Source organism: Cornus florida, unplaced genomic scaffold, assembly GCF_030987335.1.
Source record: "Cornus florida cultivar Cherokee Brave unplaced genomic scaffold, ASM3098733v1 CherokeeBrave_3.0.0_Hap2_Chr09, whole genome shotgun sequence".
Lineage (NCBI taxonomy): Eukaryota > Viridiplantae > Streptophyta > Magnoliopsida > Cornales > Cornaceae > Cornus > Cornus florida.
In genome coordinates this window covers 15,937,376-15,957,432 of record NW_026775579.1, presented here as the reverse complement: position 1 = coordinate 15,957,432, position 20,057 = coordinate 15,937,376, and the positions used below count along the sequence as shown (strand labels likewise).

The window sequence follows — 20,057 nt, the reverse complement described above, 5'->3', positions numbered from 1 at the left end:
AAGCCTCCATCTAGGGAGGTGATGAAACCCTTCCTTGTAAGCATGTTTAATTTTTTATTTATTTTGGGGAATGAAATGTATGTATGGCCAAGTTCCATAATCTAGAGCATATTACAATTTGTAATGAATGTTTTTAATTATAAATGATCATGTTGAATCAAATGTTCTTGTCTTAGATTATTTATTCTCATGGTTGTATGGCTAATATTTTCATAGTGACAATGGAAACAAGATTATGAAATGGTTTTAATGGTATGGTTTTTGAGAAATTTGTTAATCAATAGCTTAAGACTTTCTTTTGATGGGTTAATCTTGCATCTTGATTCCATGTGCTTTTACCATTTAATTAAGGGTTTGATAATCTCTAACTTAGCGAACATGCCTAAGGTTACACCATAGTCTAGGTAGCTTAAGCATGTGAAACTTTGATAGGTTATTCTTACCTTGTGATTAAATGAATTTCTTAAAGATATTGTAGTAATTATGTGTTGCTATGTATCATGGTCATATATGTACATTAATTCCCCAAATCAATCATATACTTAGCATGTGTAAAAGGTAGGAGTGGATTCACTTCCCTAGACCTCTCTATCTAGATATTTTCTTTCTAAACTCTTTGTAATTTACTGTTTTATGCATTTCTCAATTTATTGCTTAAGTGACAAACCAATAAATCCTCGTTACCCTTTTATCATTCTAAAAATGATTCTAGACACCTAAGTTGCCATAAACTAGCAGTCCCAGTGGTTTGACTTACCTGACCAATAGCCCTATTTTACAATGATTTGTGCTATTGCAAAAGGGTTGAATTATAATTGATAGTCCAGCCTTCGATCAATACTCAATGGCCGTCAAATCGCTATGCAAGAATGCACAATGTACGATGAAAACAAATAAAAGTTTGCACTCTTCTTTTTCAATCTCACAAGAAAACACTCATATGAATATGTATTTGAAAAACACGATGTTCTGATCTTGTGGAAAAAGAAAGTTATTTACAAACTATGATTTCATGCAAAAGAAAATTTTCTTCATGCATATGTTGATATCTGTGTATATGCTTGTCTCTCTATGTATCGATGCCTTTTAGGGTTTGTAGAACATTAGCATTTATAGACAATCTTAAAGAAGATTCTAAAACGTTTTTGGTAATAGAAAACTTGTAAAACACGATTTTGAAAAACAAAGCTTTTGCGTGTGTCGATCGAATTCTTAGCAAGGTCAATTAATCAATAATACAAGGTGCTTCAATTAAGCCCTAATGGAACAATTCTCTATTGATGTTGAGCTAAGTCTCAATCAATCAATACATAATAGTACTAAGATAGGTAGTTCAATTTCAAGCTTCGATTAATTTATAAACACCCTTGATCACTTGATTGATCGATCGATCGATGAGTGCATAACAGTTAAAAGTTGTTGCAAACTGAATTTTGAATCGAACATGCATATTTTAAAAAATGTTTATAAATGGTCAAGTTTATAAAACTTTGAAACTTGATTAAATAAACATGCATGCATGGTCCTAATATGATGAAGATGATAATCGGAGTGATTTACCTTTATCCCCTTAGTTTTGACGAAGTTAACAAATATGACCGTTGTAGTAGCTTAGCTTCATCCAAACATTAACAAATCATCTAAAACCAATACTATAAACAACTCACATATATTAAACATAGTCTAAAATAACGAAATTTGCCAACCTTGGTCTATGTACCTAACAACAATCTTAGATTTGATAATTAGGGTTTTAAGTGTCTCAAATCAATTTAAAAATTTTCCTTCACAGAGTTCAATCAATCAAACCTATACCAGTGAGCATTGATTAATCAAAGGCCCTGCATTTGAAGACTTAGGTTTTTAAACTTAAAAACTTTTTTATGTATGTAGAACATCTTTTTAAAGATCAAAACTTATATGCAATGTAACCTAGCATGAATAATGATGAGAATGGACAATTAGAAACCTATTTTGGCAAGTGAGTATTTTTAGAGGTGTAACCCATTGTTGAATTGTCCTTAAAGTGCTTGGATTGGGCACCTAACTCAACTTTTAAAAACATAAGTAAAAACTTAAAATTGAAAATTACATATTTCGTACGAAATTTGTCAAACCTAAGTCCTATTGATGTAATTGTAATGACCCGGTCATTTTCCTTCCTTTCTTTTTTTCAGTAATTTCCTTTTTCGTCATTTTCCCTTTTTCGTCTTTTTGCCGTTTATCGCTTTTCCTTGCATAACCTCACTTTTTGTACTCGAATTTGATTCCGGCTTTACATGCATCCATGATATTTAAATTCCAAGGTATTTGTATTTTTACTTTTGTAGAAAAGCATGCTAGTTGTTTTCTTTTTCGTAAAAGGCATGGATGCATAGTTTCCTTGAAACATTCTTGACTTTTGAGTTTTAGTGTAATTATATAAAATAATTATTTTTCGTCTTAGGGACCATTTTGCAATTTAATTTGGAAGATATTTTAGAAAATGACCTTTTTGCAATTTTTAGAAAGTGCGACAAGTGTCACACTCTCATGGAGCCACTTGTTGGCATTAGGGTGGAGTCACTTGGAAGCATCATCTTGTGACATGTGGAGGGTGGAGATTCACCCACTTATTGGCCTAGGATAGGTGCACTTGTTGGCTTAGATGGTTGACAAGTGTAGGCTTAGGATTAAGCCTAGAAAGGAGCCATGGATTGGTGACAAGTGTAGGCACCAAATTGAGTCTTGCATTGTGTGTGTGTGTGGAGAGATAGTGTAAGAACACCTAATGAGTGGATGAATACTAGATCCTCCACTCACCACATTTCATTTTATCTCTTTCATTTCCCTTGTTCTCAAAACCAAAACCTAGCCTCCATTGAAGAAAAGCTTGGTTTAGAGCTTATTACTTCATTTTGGCCTCCTTCCACTTACCTTAGACCTTTAACCTTAGGAAGTAAAAGTTTCCTCTCACACTCCTCTATAAAACCATAGTTTTGTTTTCCATTTTGAGCTTGGTTGCTTTGGATTATAGAGATTCAATTATCTATTGAGGTAGGGGTGGTAGTATGTTTATGTTTTGAGTATTTTATGATTCTTTGGGGTTTAATATATATTGTGTACATGCTTTTAATATTATAGTCTTGCATATTATAGGAAATCCTCACATGTGACTTAAGATTTATTGATTTAAGCATATATGATATATATTTATATTGTGTAGAATTATTGATGTCATATACAATTCTTATTGACTTAAATTGTTATATTTATTGTGATGATAATTTTATATTATTGTTAAGGCATGATTTAATTGATAAGTTGGTGGTATTGTATTGTACATTATATCATGATGAGGACTTGTCATTTATGATGCTATTTTAGACTTGAAAACCTAAGACATGGTTTGTGTGGTTTTAAATTACTTGTGCATGGAAGGTAGGTTACATGCCTTGATTTTGTATATAAGTTTGGGACATTGTCACGATTTTTATGGCTAGAGTTTGGCTCTAGTGCGGGAGGTACGAGCTCCCCATTTTATATAGTGCGCACTAGAGTGGTATTCCCAGCGGGTTAGTACCCGGAATAACCGTTTAGGTCTTGGTTTACTCTGAGATTTGATGTCCAAGTTTTCCACTAATTGTTTTCGCATTCAATTCCAAGTTGACAACCAATGTTTAATTGTGACTTGTAATTTTAGTTATTTGCGATTTGATGTTGTTAAGTACATTGATATTGATTTTGTGTTGTGATAGAATCATTTATGTTAGTTTCAGATGATCCTTTAGAACACCTTGAACAAAGACGTTAAGTGGAATAATCCATTATATTCATCTATATTAATCTTGCAATGATATTGAAACTTTAGGGGATATGCTTATACTTCTTCCTACTAGTAACTTGATTACTCACCCTAGTTGTTTGGGTTATTTTACAGGTAAGGAGACTATTTTCGAATGCTCATCATCCTTAGTGGCTTATGAGCACTTTGGAACATTTTTGTAGATTGCCATGCAAATGTTTAGCATGCTTTACTTTTGATGTTATATTTTTGCATACCATGGATGTATGGTATTTTAGAAGCTAAGATGGCTTCCTTGATGTGTAATGTGTATCTAAGTATACTTTTTGATGCATATTTTGTATGTACAACATGAGGCCAAGAGCCATTAATTTTGAAGTTCACAAGTATGTTTTTAAACTTGTTTCGGATCATTTGGAATGCATGTATAGCCTTAAGGTCAGCCTTAAACTTGTTTCTGTTTCGTCGTTCGGCTGATTTCTTGTTTCTGTTACATCGTTCGGCTGATTTCTTGTTTCTGTTTCGTCGTTCGGCTGATTGTTGCTTTCTATTTTGTCGTTCAGCTGATTGTTGCTTTCTGTTTCGTCGTTCAAGTTCAGTTTGGGCCATAACCCTTCCGTCAAAATGTCTAATCATGTAAGTTCGAACGTTTGACCATGTAGGTCCGAACGCTTGACCATGTAGGTCAGAACACCTGACCATGTAAGTCCGAACGCTTGACCATGTAGGTCCAAATGCCTGACCATGTAGGTCAGAACGATCAACCTTATATGAGTGCCGAACGGGTGCTTAATGTTGACGAGTGCCGAACGGGTGCTCAGTGCTAATAAGTGCCGAATAGGCACTCAGTGCTGATGAGTGCCGAATAGGCACTCAGTGCTGATGAGTGCCGAACGAGCGTTCGGTGCTTTGGCTTTGGACCAGCGCTCGTCCATGCCTCAGAACCTTTCTTTTCTTTTGCTTTGTTTATCTTTCGCTTCCGCATTTCGGATCCGTTATTGAGTCATCTTTTGGTCATCACTGACGCACCGGGTTTTACTAAACTTGGGCCGTCACAGTAATAGTATCAGTATTTAAAACTAATAATATGTATCTATTACTTTTTAAGCATATCAATAATTTGAAAATATTTTTATATTTGGATGCAAATCTAACATAATTATAAATGTAGGTAAAAACATAACAAAGGTTTCATATACTCCGCCAGTATTTTAAAGGAGAAGAATTGAAATATGATAAGGTAAATTGTGTTAGCTTAGGTTCCAAACCAAATATGTGCAACATAACCATCCATTCCTCATATGAACTTTAACATTATAAGTTAAAAACTTAAATAGTTGTTAAATTCATTAAAAAAATGGCTACATTTCATATTATGTTCATGTAATTGCAAACTTTGTAAGTGTATCAGCATATGCATATATACATACACACACAAACAAACAAATAAATGTATATATTGACGTATCTTTGCCTATGCATATCCCGTATTCATAGCGTCTAATTGTATTCCAAATTCAGAGTAAGGAAATCCGACACACATTTTTATTCCTTCCCTATGCCAACATGTGCAACTCTAAATGTATTGTGCAAAGCCTACAGTGCGCCTCCTATTTAAACAATGCCTGTTTGCAATTCTACCATCTCTGTTATATGTTAAAAACTATGTGCAAGCATTAATATCAAATTGATCATGTATGAACTAACCAAGACTTTACAATGCCTGGAGTCACTAAACTTATTGATGAACAGTATAATGTGTCATTTCATCAAGTTCTCCTTGACAAAGAAATTGAAGACAACCTTTATTCAGATATAAGCCCACACAATCATCTCTCTAGTCCCTCAAGAGCTTTTTGCATCATCCTCAATATCCGTATCTGTTACAACTTTACGACTTACGATAATAGGGAACCAAGCCTACATTTCCAAATTCATTATAGTACGCATGATTTTCAGTTCTTAAATTTGCCCAGATTGAGTGGTTGAATGTATGCTTTTTATGTTTAATCAAAATCTGAAAACAGATATAACAGCTGGGATCAGAGAGTGACACTGGGGTTTCTAAGTAAAAGCTGAAGCTCTCCTCTAAGTCGGTGAATTCTAAAAAGGAATATAAATAAAAATAATAATTAATTAAGACAAAACTAAAGAATCAGACTCTACTAAACCTTATTAGGATCAATTGGGCAAGATTCACTAAATCGTTAAGAAAGGCAGTCACATATGCGCAAAAAAGAGGATATTTAGAGAGTACAGAACATGATTAAATAAACTAAACTTCAATATGGCTAGTGTGCTTTAACATAGCTTATAATTAAAGGAAAAAAGGTGATAGTTATCAAGTTCTAACAACCAATATCAAGACACAATAAAATATGTTGATAAAAGAGCACAATACATCACTAACCTTGTACTCCACAAGAAATATTGAATGCCTGGAAAGATCTCTGAATCCTTTCATTTCAACTAAATAGCACCGAGAATCTGGTTACAAAAGTAATAAGAAACTTGAGACTCAGCCTTGGAATACAAGCTCTCATGGGTAGCTAACTGTTTGGGCACAATAAAGAATTCAATACTGCATATGTGCTACACCCAAAAATCAAATTGAACCAACAAAACGGAAAATGAAAAGGTATACAGACACACCTGACTGGGTCAAGCAACTTCTGGAGATAAATAGGTCACATTAAAATCTTGTGTAGGTCGTTGTCCCAACAAAAATGCCACCTCAGCAATCATTAGGGGATATGCCAATAGATTAACGAGGACTTCACCTATAGGTCTCTTCACTCTTACGGAAGACCACATCTTACACAAAGCTCAACAAGTAATAATTGACAATGATGATTTCACAGGTGTCTGATCAAGATCTAAAAATGCTTCGAGTTGCAGAAATCCTACAACCAGACATCCTTCAAACTCTCAACCTGCTTCCATTCCATTTAGATGCTTGAGGAACAAGACATCACCTGATAGAAGCTAAACTGAACTAAAATTTCCAGTAGACCACACCATAAAACCTTGACAGCTTCTATTGGACCTCCCTACCACCAGAGCTCTCCTCCATAAACTATCAACTCTCCAGTTCTCCAGAGCCATTAATCCCAAAGAGCTTTGTTTTACTAAAGGAACAAGTCCCCAAACTACCTTATTTGCATGCAGACACTTTTTCCCCAATCGACATGATTAACACTCATCACCTCTCCACACTGAGGAAAGCTTTAGATTGCGGTAGACTAGTTAAGCATTCCTGAGAATAACTTTTCACTTATTTACGTATAATTGGAATTCAGTGAGTTGATTTCTCTCAGTTTGCTCAACCACTAAGCTTAACCAAAATTTTCCTGAAATTCATGGCCAAGGCAAAGCATCTGACTGAAAGAAAATGACCACAACAGCCACGCAGAAGGGTGGTTACCAAAGTATTAGGGACCTTACCAACTCCCCATTTTAATTACAGCATCTTAGTTTTGAAACATATGTTATATTGAACTTGAGAACAGATTTTAAACTTATATTCAGAATTTTTTTCTCTTATTGTTTTATGATACAAAAGTTTCAAGCAGCAGGAAGAAATGCCATGGCAGACTGCACTACCAAAAAATTCTGAAGGCAACAAGGATGTCAGTTCCTCCCTCAAGTCTTCTACAATTACAAAAGCTATGCCCATTGACTATTGAGTTCGCCAAAAAAGTAGCAGTGTTTATCATCCCTTTCCAGAAATTTGGGGTTCAATGAAGCACGAAAATCTTAAATCAGTATGTTAGAGGAATTCAATCATGTCACTCTAACATTTTCAATGAATCTCAACATTGGTTAAAACCATATTAACTCCCCTGCATCAACCTTATGCTAGAGGAAACTTTTCATGTGCCTTCAAGCTCAGCCCCACTGTTGAAGCAGAATCCCAAAGGAGCGGGATAACCTCTCAACCATCTACCGTCCTTGGTTCAAATTATGCCCCAAGCTCCTATAATCAGTAAGTTGCCTTCAGAGCATCCATCAGTACAAACCTTGAAGCCAACCTAATCTAGTAAAGAACCAGGAAATCAATTGTGGTAAAGGATACCATCTCTGAAATGAAGGACTAGATGGATTGCAATGGATAACAAGCTAAGAGAGTACCTCAAAAGTTTCTAATTTGCTAGGTTCTCATCAGCCATAACTTCCCAAAAGCTGATCAACCAAGGAATATCAGTGACAACTGATAAAGCATGGTCAAAAGTATTTCAGGCTCCAATCTAACAATTTCCAAAGACGTGAAAGACGCGCCGCGGGCGGGGGGGGGGGGGGGGGTGGCGGCGGGCGGCGCGGTTTGGTGGGGGAGGGGTGGTGGTATCAATCCTATATTTGGGAATTAGGGCAGTAAAAAATTTAATTGCTCAGGTGGCGAAGACATTTTTAACATGTGTTGAGGATTTGCACCTCATGTTAAGTAGCTGATTAGAAACCAATCAACCATGAGTAACCTTTTTGTATTCCCTCCCTTTGGATAAGTATTTAACCTTGTCTAGGGAGCCCACGGAGCTTCGAATTTCAGTCATTATGGAGGCAAAACAGCTGATACATACTGTACTTATGCCCCTTGTTATTCTAACACATCAAAAACATCATCATAATTCAAAATCAGCCTATTAGCATTTATATCTTGCTCAAAGATTGAGACCCTGAAATACTTATGGTTTTCCCCCCTTTTTTTATTTTCTTTGCATCAGTTGAAGTTAGAGACGTCGAACATAGAAAGGAAGTAACACAAATGGAAATAAGAGTGGAATTTAAACATACGAATGCTGCCAAATAAATTGCAATTTTTGGTTTTCAAAATATCTTACGAAGTTAACAAGTTAGTATGATATGTATTCAGCAATTTGATCCTAACATAATGCAGGTTCAAAAATAACTTTGAACATAGATAGGAAGTAACACAAACGGAGATAAGAGTTGAATTTAAAAATACTAATTCTGCCAAAAAAATAAATTGCAATTTTCGGTTTTCGAAATATCTTACAAAGTTAACAAGTTAGTATGATATGTATTCAGCAATTTGATCCTAACATAATGCAGTATAAACTAGACAACATTTAATATTTAAACAACAGTCTCTAAAGCCCACATGAAGCAGAAAACTAGTTGAATATTAGGTTTCTTTCTATAATCAAATTAGGGCAGTACAATGGACGCCTATCTGTCAACCAAAAAAGAATATGAGAACATTAGAAATATCCTATTAACACCATGTTCACCTAGAGTGGTTCTAAACAACCCCCAAACCACACACCCCCCCCCCCCCCCCCCCCCCAACACACACTACCAGGTTAAGGATTTTAAGGACTGTAAAGCGTGCAAGCAGGATGAAGCTCCTCTGTTATATAGAGATTCCACTCAGAGATTATTTGTTGCACACTATTTCTTTGAATAATTTCAAGAGGCTGCCCATCAAATACACAATCCAGCAAAGAAAAAGCAAAAAGGAATACTGAATTGCAAGTTAGCACGCACAAAATACAGCAGCCAAAAAACCCATTGTTGCATGATATTGGGAAAAATGAGGCAAATCCACTCAAGCATTTTAAATTTTAAAATTCTACTTGCAAGCATAATCTGAATCAAGTGATATGGAGTGTTGGCGGAAAAGTAAAAATAAACATGGATATTTCAATTTGTAAATAGAACCTCAAGTATGCCAAATTCAATGTTAACAGAACATGCAGCCTCTTAACCATAATGGAGTGAAAAGTGAAAACAAGAACCCGAATGGGCGTACAGATCGTTTCCTTGAGGATGACAAGTCAAAAATAGATGTTCAAAAGTTACAACTTTGGAACCCCAATAAATAAGGGTGCAAAAGAAAAGCAGACAGTTTCAGGCCACAAAATTCTAGACTTAAAATTGCAAAACCATTTCATTATAGGAAAACCAGAGAAAACTGAAGTTTGTCCTGTTGATACAGCGTATGTGGAACATGACTTCCATCAAGGTTTCTCAACCAAACTGTCATACAAAAGAGAAGATCAATGGCAGCTTACCAACACAAAAGAAACTTGTTACACGCCAACTCCTCGCTAGTAAAACTAATTTTGATAAGACTAGCCATTTAGTTACGGTCAGCACCTATCTCCTTTTGCTTCAACTCCAATGCCATACGCTCATTCTCAAGTTTCATTCTCTCATTTTCCATCCTCATCATTTCCAACTCCCGGTCTCTTTTCCTGCAAATTCTCTGCCACTTAAACCGCTCTTTCTCCAATTCCAACATCTGTGCCTGAACTTGTAGCTTCTGTTCTTCTAACTGGACTGAGTGACATTCCATCCTTTGCTTTTGTAAGAGGTTTGCTTTCACGGCTTCAGGTAATACTTGAATAATGTCAGCATGAGCAGTTTGTGGGTAAGAATTGAAATTTTTGTTATAGTCCAGAGAATTCAAGGAATTCATAAAGCTAAATTCTTCATGACCCTTCCATAGTTTCAATTTTTTTCCTGAGCTCCCAGGCAACCCATATGTTCCCCTGAGATCCCCACATAAAGCATGATTCTGCTCAAATTCATCACGATCATCAGTTTCTGCATCTTGATCATCCTCGTCGAAATCATCTTGTGGATGCCTCCCCACATCAGTGTCTTCACTATCGTCTCTACTTCTAAGAGCCAACCGCATGGAACGCTGCAATTCAGGATCAGGGGGCAAATGTAACCGATTCCCATTATGGTAAGAACACATCTCTTCATAGAACAATTGCTTTGAGCTGAGAATTTTCCTGACCTCCTCCTTACCTTTCTCTGATACGTGACCCAACATGTCCAAAAGTTCTGGTCTCTCAACAACCTCACATGAAGTGCCTCTCCCAAGGATTTCATTAAGTCTTTTGTACCTTTTGTTGAGGTCATTGAATTTATCCTCACATTGCTGAGGCGAAACATAATGACCCCTTTCAGCCATGACCTTCGAGACTGATTTCCATTTACCCTTTTTATGTAAATTAGCATATTTCCTTCGTGGCCTATTCTCGTACTCAGCAGCAGCATCCTCAGCTATGTAAGAGACAGCAGTGATCAGAAGTTTCACCATTGTATCAGTCCACTTCACACGCTGCCATGGTGACCCCTTCTTCCCTCTATTCGCATCATTCTGACTATCAATCATATCTTCCGTAAAGCTCGGTTCATCCTCATCACTTGCAGAAGTTTTCCCCCTTTCTCCCTTGGGGTAATCTGCCAAAGAAATGTTGTGATCACTGTCATGCATGCTTCCTATTCTGAGGGCGAAACCCTCATGAATCGAAGGATGAACCATCGACCCTTGTCTAGGAAGAGAATGATGTTGTTGATGGACGGTAAGTGGGTGTCGCTGTGGATTGTTTCGTATTGAGCCTTGCAAATCAATACCCCCATAAGAACCACCACCAATAATCATATTTCCAGATGATAAATTGCCTTCCATTGTTTGTTAGAAAGAACAATTTATATCAAACCCATCAATCCATTTCCCTCAAAAACCCTAATCCAACAATAAATCTCACTCTGTAAAAGGTACTTTCCTGAATTTAGATCAGACCCAATAACCTAATCTCCTTATAACGCCAGTCCAACAGCAGTTTTTGCTCCATGGAAGCCATTTGTCTGTAGTTCTAGGACTCAACACCACAGAAATAACCAAACACGTTTCAAAACCTCCTAAAGCATCTCCATGTCCTTCCAAAGCTATCTAAAAGACTAAAACATTATATAATCAACACTATATGCAGATACACAGTAATAAATGCACATAGAGAGAGTGTGTGATAGAGGAGTACACCGCCAAAAGCAACTTCAAACAGAGAAAGCCAAATACAAAAGCACCACCAACACATAAAAAATTAAATTAAATTAAATAAATAAATAAAAAGTAAAATACCTAATAATGAATCAAAGGATTAAAGAAAAAAAAATAAGAAAAAATAAATAAACAAATGGGTACATCAACAGAGAAGCATTGCAACATGTCTGGATTGAAAACTTACTTGGCTAAGTGCCCAAATAAGCATACGAGACTTCCCTGAAATTAAGCCAACAATCTAGGGTCGAAGCTTACGAATGACAACAATACAGCCATGAAGGGGTGAAGAAAAACCGGAGAGATTTTTATTTGCATGTATGTGCGGGTGGTTACATAGGACAAGCACACGCCAGAGGAGGGTTTTGTACACATTCAATGTATGGGAGGATCTGGTAGGTCCAATTTGGTATTTTTCCGATGTCACGCCCAGAAAGAGGGGACAAACTAACAAACCTCGTGACAGCATAGAGGTGGCATGGTACAATGCCTATGTGTGAATAATATGGTAGTTGTGACTAGTGAGGGTCCATTATTGGAGCCTTCAATCGCATCTAGGGCAAAATTCATGTATTAAATTGTTTTCACTATAAATGAGGGACACATTGAATATATTCTCTATAGTGACAATTCCACTTAGAAAATATCTCATGACTTTTACCCATCAAATTAGAGATCTCATGACTTTTCCCCTTCTCTAATGGCTTTTATCTTGATGTGATTATTAGTTTTTTTAATTTTATTCAAAATAATAATAATAATAATAATTTCATCTAATACATTCAAATTTTGACTCCCCTAATAATTTGATTAGTGGTGACGATTGTTCTTTCACAGTTTGTAATCGATCACAAACTTGACATGTTTAATTTTTTGTTTTTTTGGTTTGTTATTACATTTTTTTTTTATATCCTCACTTTTTTTATTTGACCTAAGGCAGATGGAATTACCTTCTTTCCTTTCTTTACATAATATTGTGGAGTGATTCATAGCCAACACCAGAATCAAAACCGTGAAGTCCATTATTTTGTGCTCCATTTATTCTTTTACCATATGGAAGATTTGGACACTGGAATGCTCTGTTCACTCCGGACCAGAGACGTGGGTCAAACAAAGTGACTAGTTTAGAGACCAAACTTTTTATATTGTGAAGGTTATCGTTTCGGATTTGCTTTGCTTTCTCAACCTTAGCTTGACTGATTTGTTAGTTGTGGTTATCACCTAATGTATAAATAAGGAGGCCGCCTCCATTTTTTATACTTATTTGATTTATATATAAAAAAAAACACACCCCATTCAAAAAAAAAAAAAACAACAGAAAACATAAAACAAAAACAAAAACAAATTATTACATGTACTACTATTACAAAAGTGAAAGAATATTACTCTCATTTTTACAATGCCAATACTTGTAATATTTTGGAAAAGTAAGGGAATAAGAAATTTGTGATAAGAAGCTAAAAAAAAAAAAAAAAAAATGAATTAACATCCTAAGGCCCTGTTTGGAAGGCTTCCTAAGGTGAAAAGTCCTTTTATTATAATTGGTTTACAAGAATCACTTAGTAGGAAGGAATTTAGAAATAAAAAAGACGTTTGGGTGCCTTACTTTTGAAAAGTCCTTTTATCCCCAAAAGTCATTTTACTCACATAATAATGTGTTTGGTTATAAAGTTCTTCGGCTATTAAATAACTGCAAATTTATATAAATACCCTTATAATATTTACCTACATTATTACATTTGACACAATACTGAATCATATTAACAACAGTTTTGTAATCAAAAATAAAATAAAATTGTAACATTAATGAACAATTAGGTAAAAAACTTCTACCACTAAAAAGTAAATGATAAATATGTTAATTATTATTTTAAAAGGATAATAAATTCCAAATGACATATAATGTAAACATGCCCAAGATTTTAAATACTAATTTCAAATAAACAATAATTGTCCAAAATAAATAAATAAAAACTTTAACAACAATCCAAAGACATAAATAGACTAAGAAACGATTTATCTAGTTGATTGCCATACTGAATTAGCAATTCCATCACGTTTTATGCTCATTTCTTATTGTTGGTCCTCCGTTACACTAGATTCTAATGGAGTGGCACGCATGTACATATCATCATTGTCACAAACATAACCTTCATCGCCATCATATCATTGAAATTCGACATCAGCTATTGCTTCTTCTTGGATATAATTGCGCAGTGCCATTGATGCAATTATAATCAATCTTTATGTTAGGAATGGAAAAGAAGTCATACATTTTAGAATTGTCCATTGAGCCTTCCAAACTCCAAAACAACGTTCAATAACATTTCTAAGTGATGAATGAGGATAATTAAATAGTTATTGAATTCCTCTTTGTTGACGATTTCTTTGAAATTCTTTTAGATGATAACGTACTCCTTTATATGATGCCAAATATCCCAACATGTTAGCATATCTAGCATCAACAACATAGTATTTACCTACGATATATATATCACAAAAATTAAGTTATACAATAAAATAAAAATATGATGAAAAAAATTAACACGAACCACTTGGAGGTTTTGGAAATTCAAATCTGGCCTACTGATAGCTTCATTAATTTGTAACGACCCGAACCCGTGGGTCCGAACCATTAACTGAGTCCTTAACCGAACCTGAGGTCAACTAAGGACAACACTGTCATTTCCTACGTCAATACGTGACACATGAGTTAGTCCAAGGTCCAAAATGCTCCAAGAACATAGTTTTGCAAGGTAGTTAAATGTACAGGTCAAAAGGGAAGGGTCAGCTGGCTAATAGCCTTTGGTTGGCCAGCTGACGGGGCAGTTTCGGTCGACTGACCTATATGGTCGGCTGGCTGAAACGGTTTTCAAATTAACATGCTCTCGGGACTTTGCAAATATGACCTGTCGGTCGGCTAGTGAAGAGGGTTCAGTCGGCCGAACCTGGGGTTTCGGTCGGCTGATAGTGAAATTCAGCCGGCCGAAACAAGGCTTCACACCCCTGAACTCTCTAAAATGGTCTCCAACTGTGCTAGCTGAGAGTCAAACTATACTAGACCTGTTATGAAATCAAATTCTGAATTCACGGCAATAGAGCATGACATTATACAATTAAATGGCTTCTATATCTGGTCAAAATATAACTTCATTTCCCATCCATCATGAAATAATTACATAGTCTCAACTTTCCATCAAAATGGTACTAAGTGTTGTAGTTACAATACATAACCAAGGTTTGCAAAAAATGAATACAATTTACTAAGGTTTGAGACTTTTAAAAAAGAATGGATCCAAATGCACAAAAGGTAACAAAAATGGATTTCTAATCCTCCTTAGCCTTGTGAAGGGTCTGCATCTATTACTTCCTTTCCGAGCCCTGAAAAATATTAAATAAGGGGTGAACAAAATTGCTTAGTAGGTGGTGTCTAAGACACACCTCTTGTAACCCCGTAAATCCAAATAATGAATAGAACAATAGGAAATGGGATCATACTATGCCGGGAAAAAATACAACAAGCTCAAGTCATAATAAAATAAACTCGTGCCATGAAATGCAATGCCATGAATGTTGCTCCCCATTTTTAGAAAAATCACTTCCATTCTCCATTTTTCAAACCGTTAACATAACCTGTCCCTCAATAACTCCTCGGTGACCGGGTTTTCACAAAATCACTTTGTCAAAATCTTTTTTCAAATCCCCTTTTTCATATCAAATCACATCATTCCCATTCCCTTCCCAATGCTTATGCATTAATGCATCATGCTATATCGATATTCATCATTCTACAACTAATTCAAACTTAAATATTACAGCATGTTTTACAAGAAATTCCAAGGAAACTGCAACATGATTTTATACAATCAAAATCGAACATAGTAGGCGTATAAAATCAACACTTGAACATGTTTTTCACACCAATCAACATATACACATAATCATGGACTTTGTACACCTTAATTAAATCATTTTAGGGTTAATCAACACCAATTAAACATGCTAGTAACAATTAACAAGGAATTAACTCACAAAGGCACAAGAAAACATGAATTAAAGACCCCTACCTCAAGAATTGCAAAAAACCCCAAATTATCCAATCCAAGCCCTAGAATTCGAAATTCCTAGGGTGCACCAAAACCACTTCTGCTCTAATCAAATTGAAGATCTCGATGCGCTCTTTAATTTGCCGCAAACGGCACTTAAAAACTCCAAAAGATGAAGAAGAAATCAAGGTTTGAAGATTTGGAACCAAAAGAAAAAAGAAAAATCTAGAAAGAGGAGGAGAAAGAGAGACTTACGGGAGAGAGAGATAAAGTGAGGCCAAAATGTGGCCTCCTTACCACTTATATGTAAAGTGGTGGGTCCCACCATTTTTAATAAAAATTTTCTTTTTATTCTTTCTTTTTTTTAAACCACAATTTTATATATATATATATATATATATATATATATATATATATATATATCTACACATAATAATTCTCAACCACGTATAATACATTAAATAAATGATTATGATGCAAATGGACCCAAAAAACACTCCATACGCAACGGTTTTGGTAGCGGGTCTCATATGGGACCATTTGGCCTGAAAAACTGAAAAATACAAAAATGACAGCCATTGCATTCCAAGGAGTCCTGAACTCAATAAAATGCCCCAACCAACTCTCGGACACAATCGGCACACCCCACGGTATCCGGCACATAAAACGAGAAAAGACGAAAATGCTCTTGAAAATTCAAAAATTCCAAAAAAATGAAAAATGGGAAAAATCAGAAACGTCACATAAGTATACGAGAATCATGAGCTGATCCTTCCCATCTAGCCCAAACAAATGTGAATTTCATATCAAATGAGCAAACAACCATCACATTTTATATTCAATATCCTTTACGTCCACGATAAGCAAGTTGTTGATCCATTGGAATCATTGCATGAACATGTGTTCCATCGATTACACTAATGCAACCCTAGAAAACATTTATTATGAAGTTAACCATTAAATAATAATAAAATACACAATAAAATATAGTAATATAATCAATTGTAAAATAAGTATAAAAATTACCCTAAAATGAGGCCAATACTTAGGATTGTTGCGTATGTAAATAAGGATATCATCAAAAGAAGTAGGCACAATCATTGACATTGAAAAGGTTACTGGAGCTTTTAGAACTATGTTAAAATGCCTACTAATCATCTCACTAGAATGTTGAAATCGTTCTTGTAGCATTCAGTTGCTAGCATTATAGATAATTGTCACAAAGAATATGGCTATTTACTCCTCAACAGAAATTTCACGACTATCTCTTAATAGATTCCTTCATTTGAGCTCTTGACAAAGTTGAAAGAATACATGTTTCTCTATGCGAAATAACTCATGACAGTGTGTATGATGTCTAACTAATACGTCCATTACAAATTGATGTCCTATATAACCCGAATTTCTGCATGGTTCTTTTATAAAAAAGGTGGTGTGATAATTTGTTGCAACACAAACCACAACACCAAGCAATGCATCTATCACCACTTCATCAAATTCATCCTCGGGGATTGAAATTCTTTGTCTGAATCCATACCTGCTAACATAATGAATATAATTTGTAAAAATCTATACATTAAATGAATTATATGAATAACAAATAATATATAAGAATAGGAACCACATTCATAATGTCTAAAATAAAGCATTGCCATCAATAAATGAAAACAGAAATATGATCTTTATTCTCTCAACATAACTATTTGAGTATCTTCAACTGTTAGTCTTTTAAGAAAATGAATGAAAATTCATAACTGTAATTTTGAAACTAAATAATAATAATAATAATAATAATAATAATAAAATTATGGATATGGTGTCTTAGAAGCCATGTATCGATTATGAAGCCAATTAAGACATAACTCATGCTCCCAAAGCGCCACGAATAACTCTCGTAGTTCTCTTTGTAAGAACAATGTGTCGCAAGCAAACATGTAAAGATGCCTCCTTTTGGTATTTCTGTCATTTGGTTCAACAAGTCTATACACTCCTTGATTGTATTGTTTCTATCACCACGATTAGAATTTGATGCCCTTCACTCAACTGCATTGCATATTCTCTCAAGCATGTTGTTCATATTAATTGTCGGGGTCACTTTTCGACGCTTCTCAGGTGGTGGAATGAAATCCCCTAGTTTTTTTACAACATGTATCATCATTATCCCTAACACCCCCAGTTTCTTGATTATTATCATATTCCCCATGTTCTTCTTCCTTATGACATATAGTATCTGCACCCATGTCTTATTGAGTATCCCATATATCTTGCTCAATTCAACAAGGTCCAACACTATCTTCTGGTAAAATTCCTTGTGAAGGTGCGTAAGTCAAATTATCTGTTGCTACCCCATCTTTAAAAAGAGTCGTTAATTGATGAGAGTATTCAATTCCCTTTTCACGGAACTTGCTACATCTAAATTGATCTGTTAACAGAATAATTTTTTATTATAACATATAATTGCAAGGTAGTACATGCATATTTATATAATTAAACAAAAATATGGGTATATACCTACAAGTAATTGGCCCACCAATCATCACTAGCCACGACTGTGTCTTTCTCATTATCTCATCCAAGACCAGTCTCTTCTCTCTTCAATTTATACCATATCTTCCATTAACTCTTTGTACTATCCCAATGATTATTCATCTTTTTTTTGTCATATTTTTTCCCAATTCTCCTTTGGAAGTTCTGCATTACATAATTCCAGCCTTCCTTAGTAAGGACGGTCCCCTTTTTATTCCTATTTAACTGATGATAGCATAGTTCTAGAAAAATACTATGCAACTCATTATTCCAAATTGTTTTTCCCTTTTTTTCACTCTTTTGACTTTGGAGTGACATCCCACCTGTTTCATTATTTGCCATCTATAACATAATAGAACTAATTAGGTTGGAGAATCATAATTCCTGGTACAACGTGTGAGTAAGTAAGACACATTAATAAGCTGCAAACATGTAAGTATGGAACAATCATAAATTGATATTTATGTACTAACATTCCATTCCATTCTATTTGATGGCTAATAAAAATAAAAAAGAAAATAATTAAAAAAAATCCACCTCAATGACTAAAGTTTGGAAATGAAGTGCATCTCCAAATGTATATTTTATTTTTTCCTTGTTTAAGATTTTGAACATAACGGATTCTTGATAATCACTTGTATTTTCAACATGCAAAAAATAAAAAATAAAAAAAAGTTATTTAACTATTTTTAGTACAATGAATACTATTAAATAAGCATGAGAATGATTGATTGTATACAAATTGTCATACCAAATTAGGCTCCTCAGAAAATCTCATTTATGAAAAAAAATAATTTATTAGAAGTCAAGTGCATTGGCATTCACCTATTGATAAACCCATATCACTGTCCTGAATATAGATATCTCAAAAAAAAAAAAAAAAAAAAAAAAAAAAAAAAGAAAGGAAGAAGAAAAGAGAGCCACCTTTTCATAATAGTGTACTATTAAGGCCAAGTCCCTCCCAAACCAAGGTTTGCACCCAAAAATTATTATATTTACATTGGGATATGGTGTGGCTCGGACCTTGTGCTCAAAATAGTGTAAAAAGTGTGAGTGTGTGAAGTGGCCACCACATTTAAAATTTATAAAAATCACTTAACACTATACTATATACTATGAGTAAAAAGGAATCGTCCCAAGGGATTTGCAAGGTATTACGGAATCAAAGTTGGATTAGTAGGTCGAATGATCAAAGTGAGTGGTTTGTTGGTTGAATTATACTACAATTTAATTAAAAGCAATCCAATATAAAACAAGCTAAAGTAAATGAGGTGTAGAGAATGAGAGAGGGGTCTTAGGACATAGAGTTTACCACTAAGCTTCACCTCACTAAACATCAAATATTTATCAAATTAGGGAGATTAAATGTTGCAAAATTAAATGTGTGTGTGTGCGCGCTACCAATTGAATCAACAAGTGTGGATGGCAATAACAAGTGTAACTTGTCTACCTAGGCTAAGGTATAGTACAAATTATCAAGCTAAAGCCATTAATCCATTCAATAAACCAACAATTGGAGCACACAAAAATCTAGAAAAATGCACTACTTGCATCATAAGCATGAATCATCAAACAATGAGCATGGATTGTCTACCTGTGACGGCCCAAGTTTTTCAACCCGGTACGTCAGTGATGAACCGAAAGTGATCCGATCACGAATCTGAATTGCGGAAGCTAAAGGTAAACCAAGGTTTCTAGAGATAGGAGTCACTCCTAAGACACAAATGTGACCCTCCATGAGGTCACGAAACTTAAAGAGGACAAAAACATAAACAAAGGTCAAAAATGATAAAATTTGCTATCCAAGGGGCAAAAAGGTCAATTCATTATTAAAAGGAGAAACTTGACTCTAAACAAATCAAACAAGGTTAATACAACCTAATCT

General features: G+C 34.8%; 1 protein-coding gene across 3 annotated transcripts in view; it reads right to left on the bottom strand.

Moving 5' to 3' along the window:
* LOC132273562 (uncharacterized) overlaps positions 1-12,150 on the bottom strand; it is a 33,186-nt gene extending 21,036 nt beyond the window's left edge. The window contains exons 1-2 of one of the 3 annotated variants that reach the window (XR_009470147.1): positions 11,788-12,150; positions 6,195-6,271 (exon numbers count right to left, since the gene is read on the bottom strand). Coding sequence is in view for 2 of the 3 variants with exons in the window: in XM_059774527.1 (XP_059630510.1) it covers positions 9,885-11,228 (1,344 nt within the window). In the remaining variant the exon portion in view is untranslated. Of the gene's footprint in view, positions 1-6,194; positions 6,272-9,485; positions 11,501-11,787 lie in introns of those variants that run through there. The other 2 variants (XM_059774527.1, XM_059774528.1) reach the window with 2 other exon arrangements.
* Positions 12,151-20,057: the final 7,907 nt, after the last annotated feature.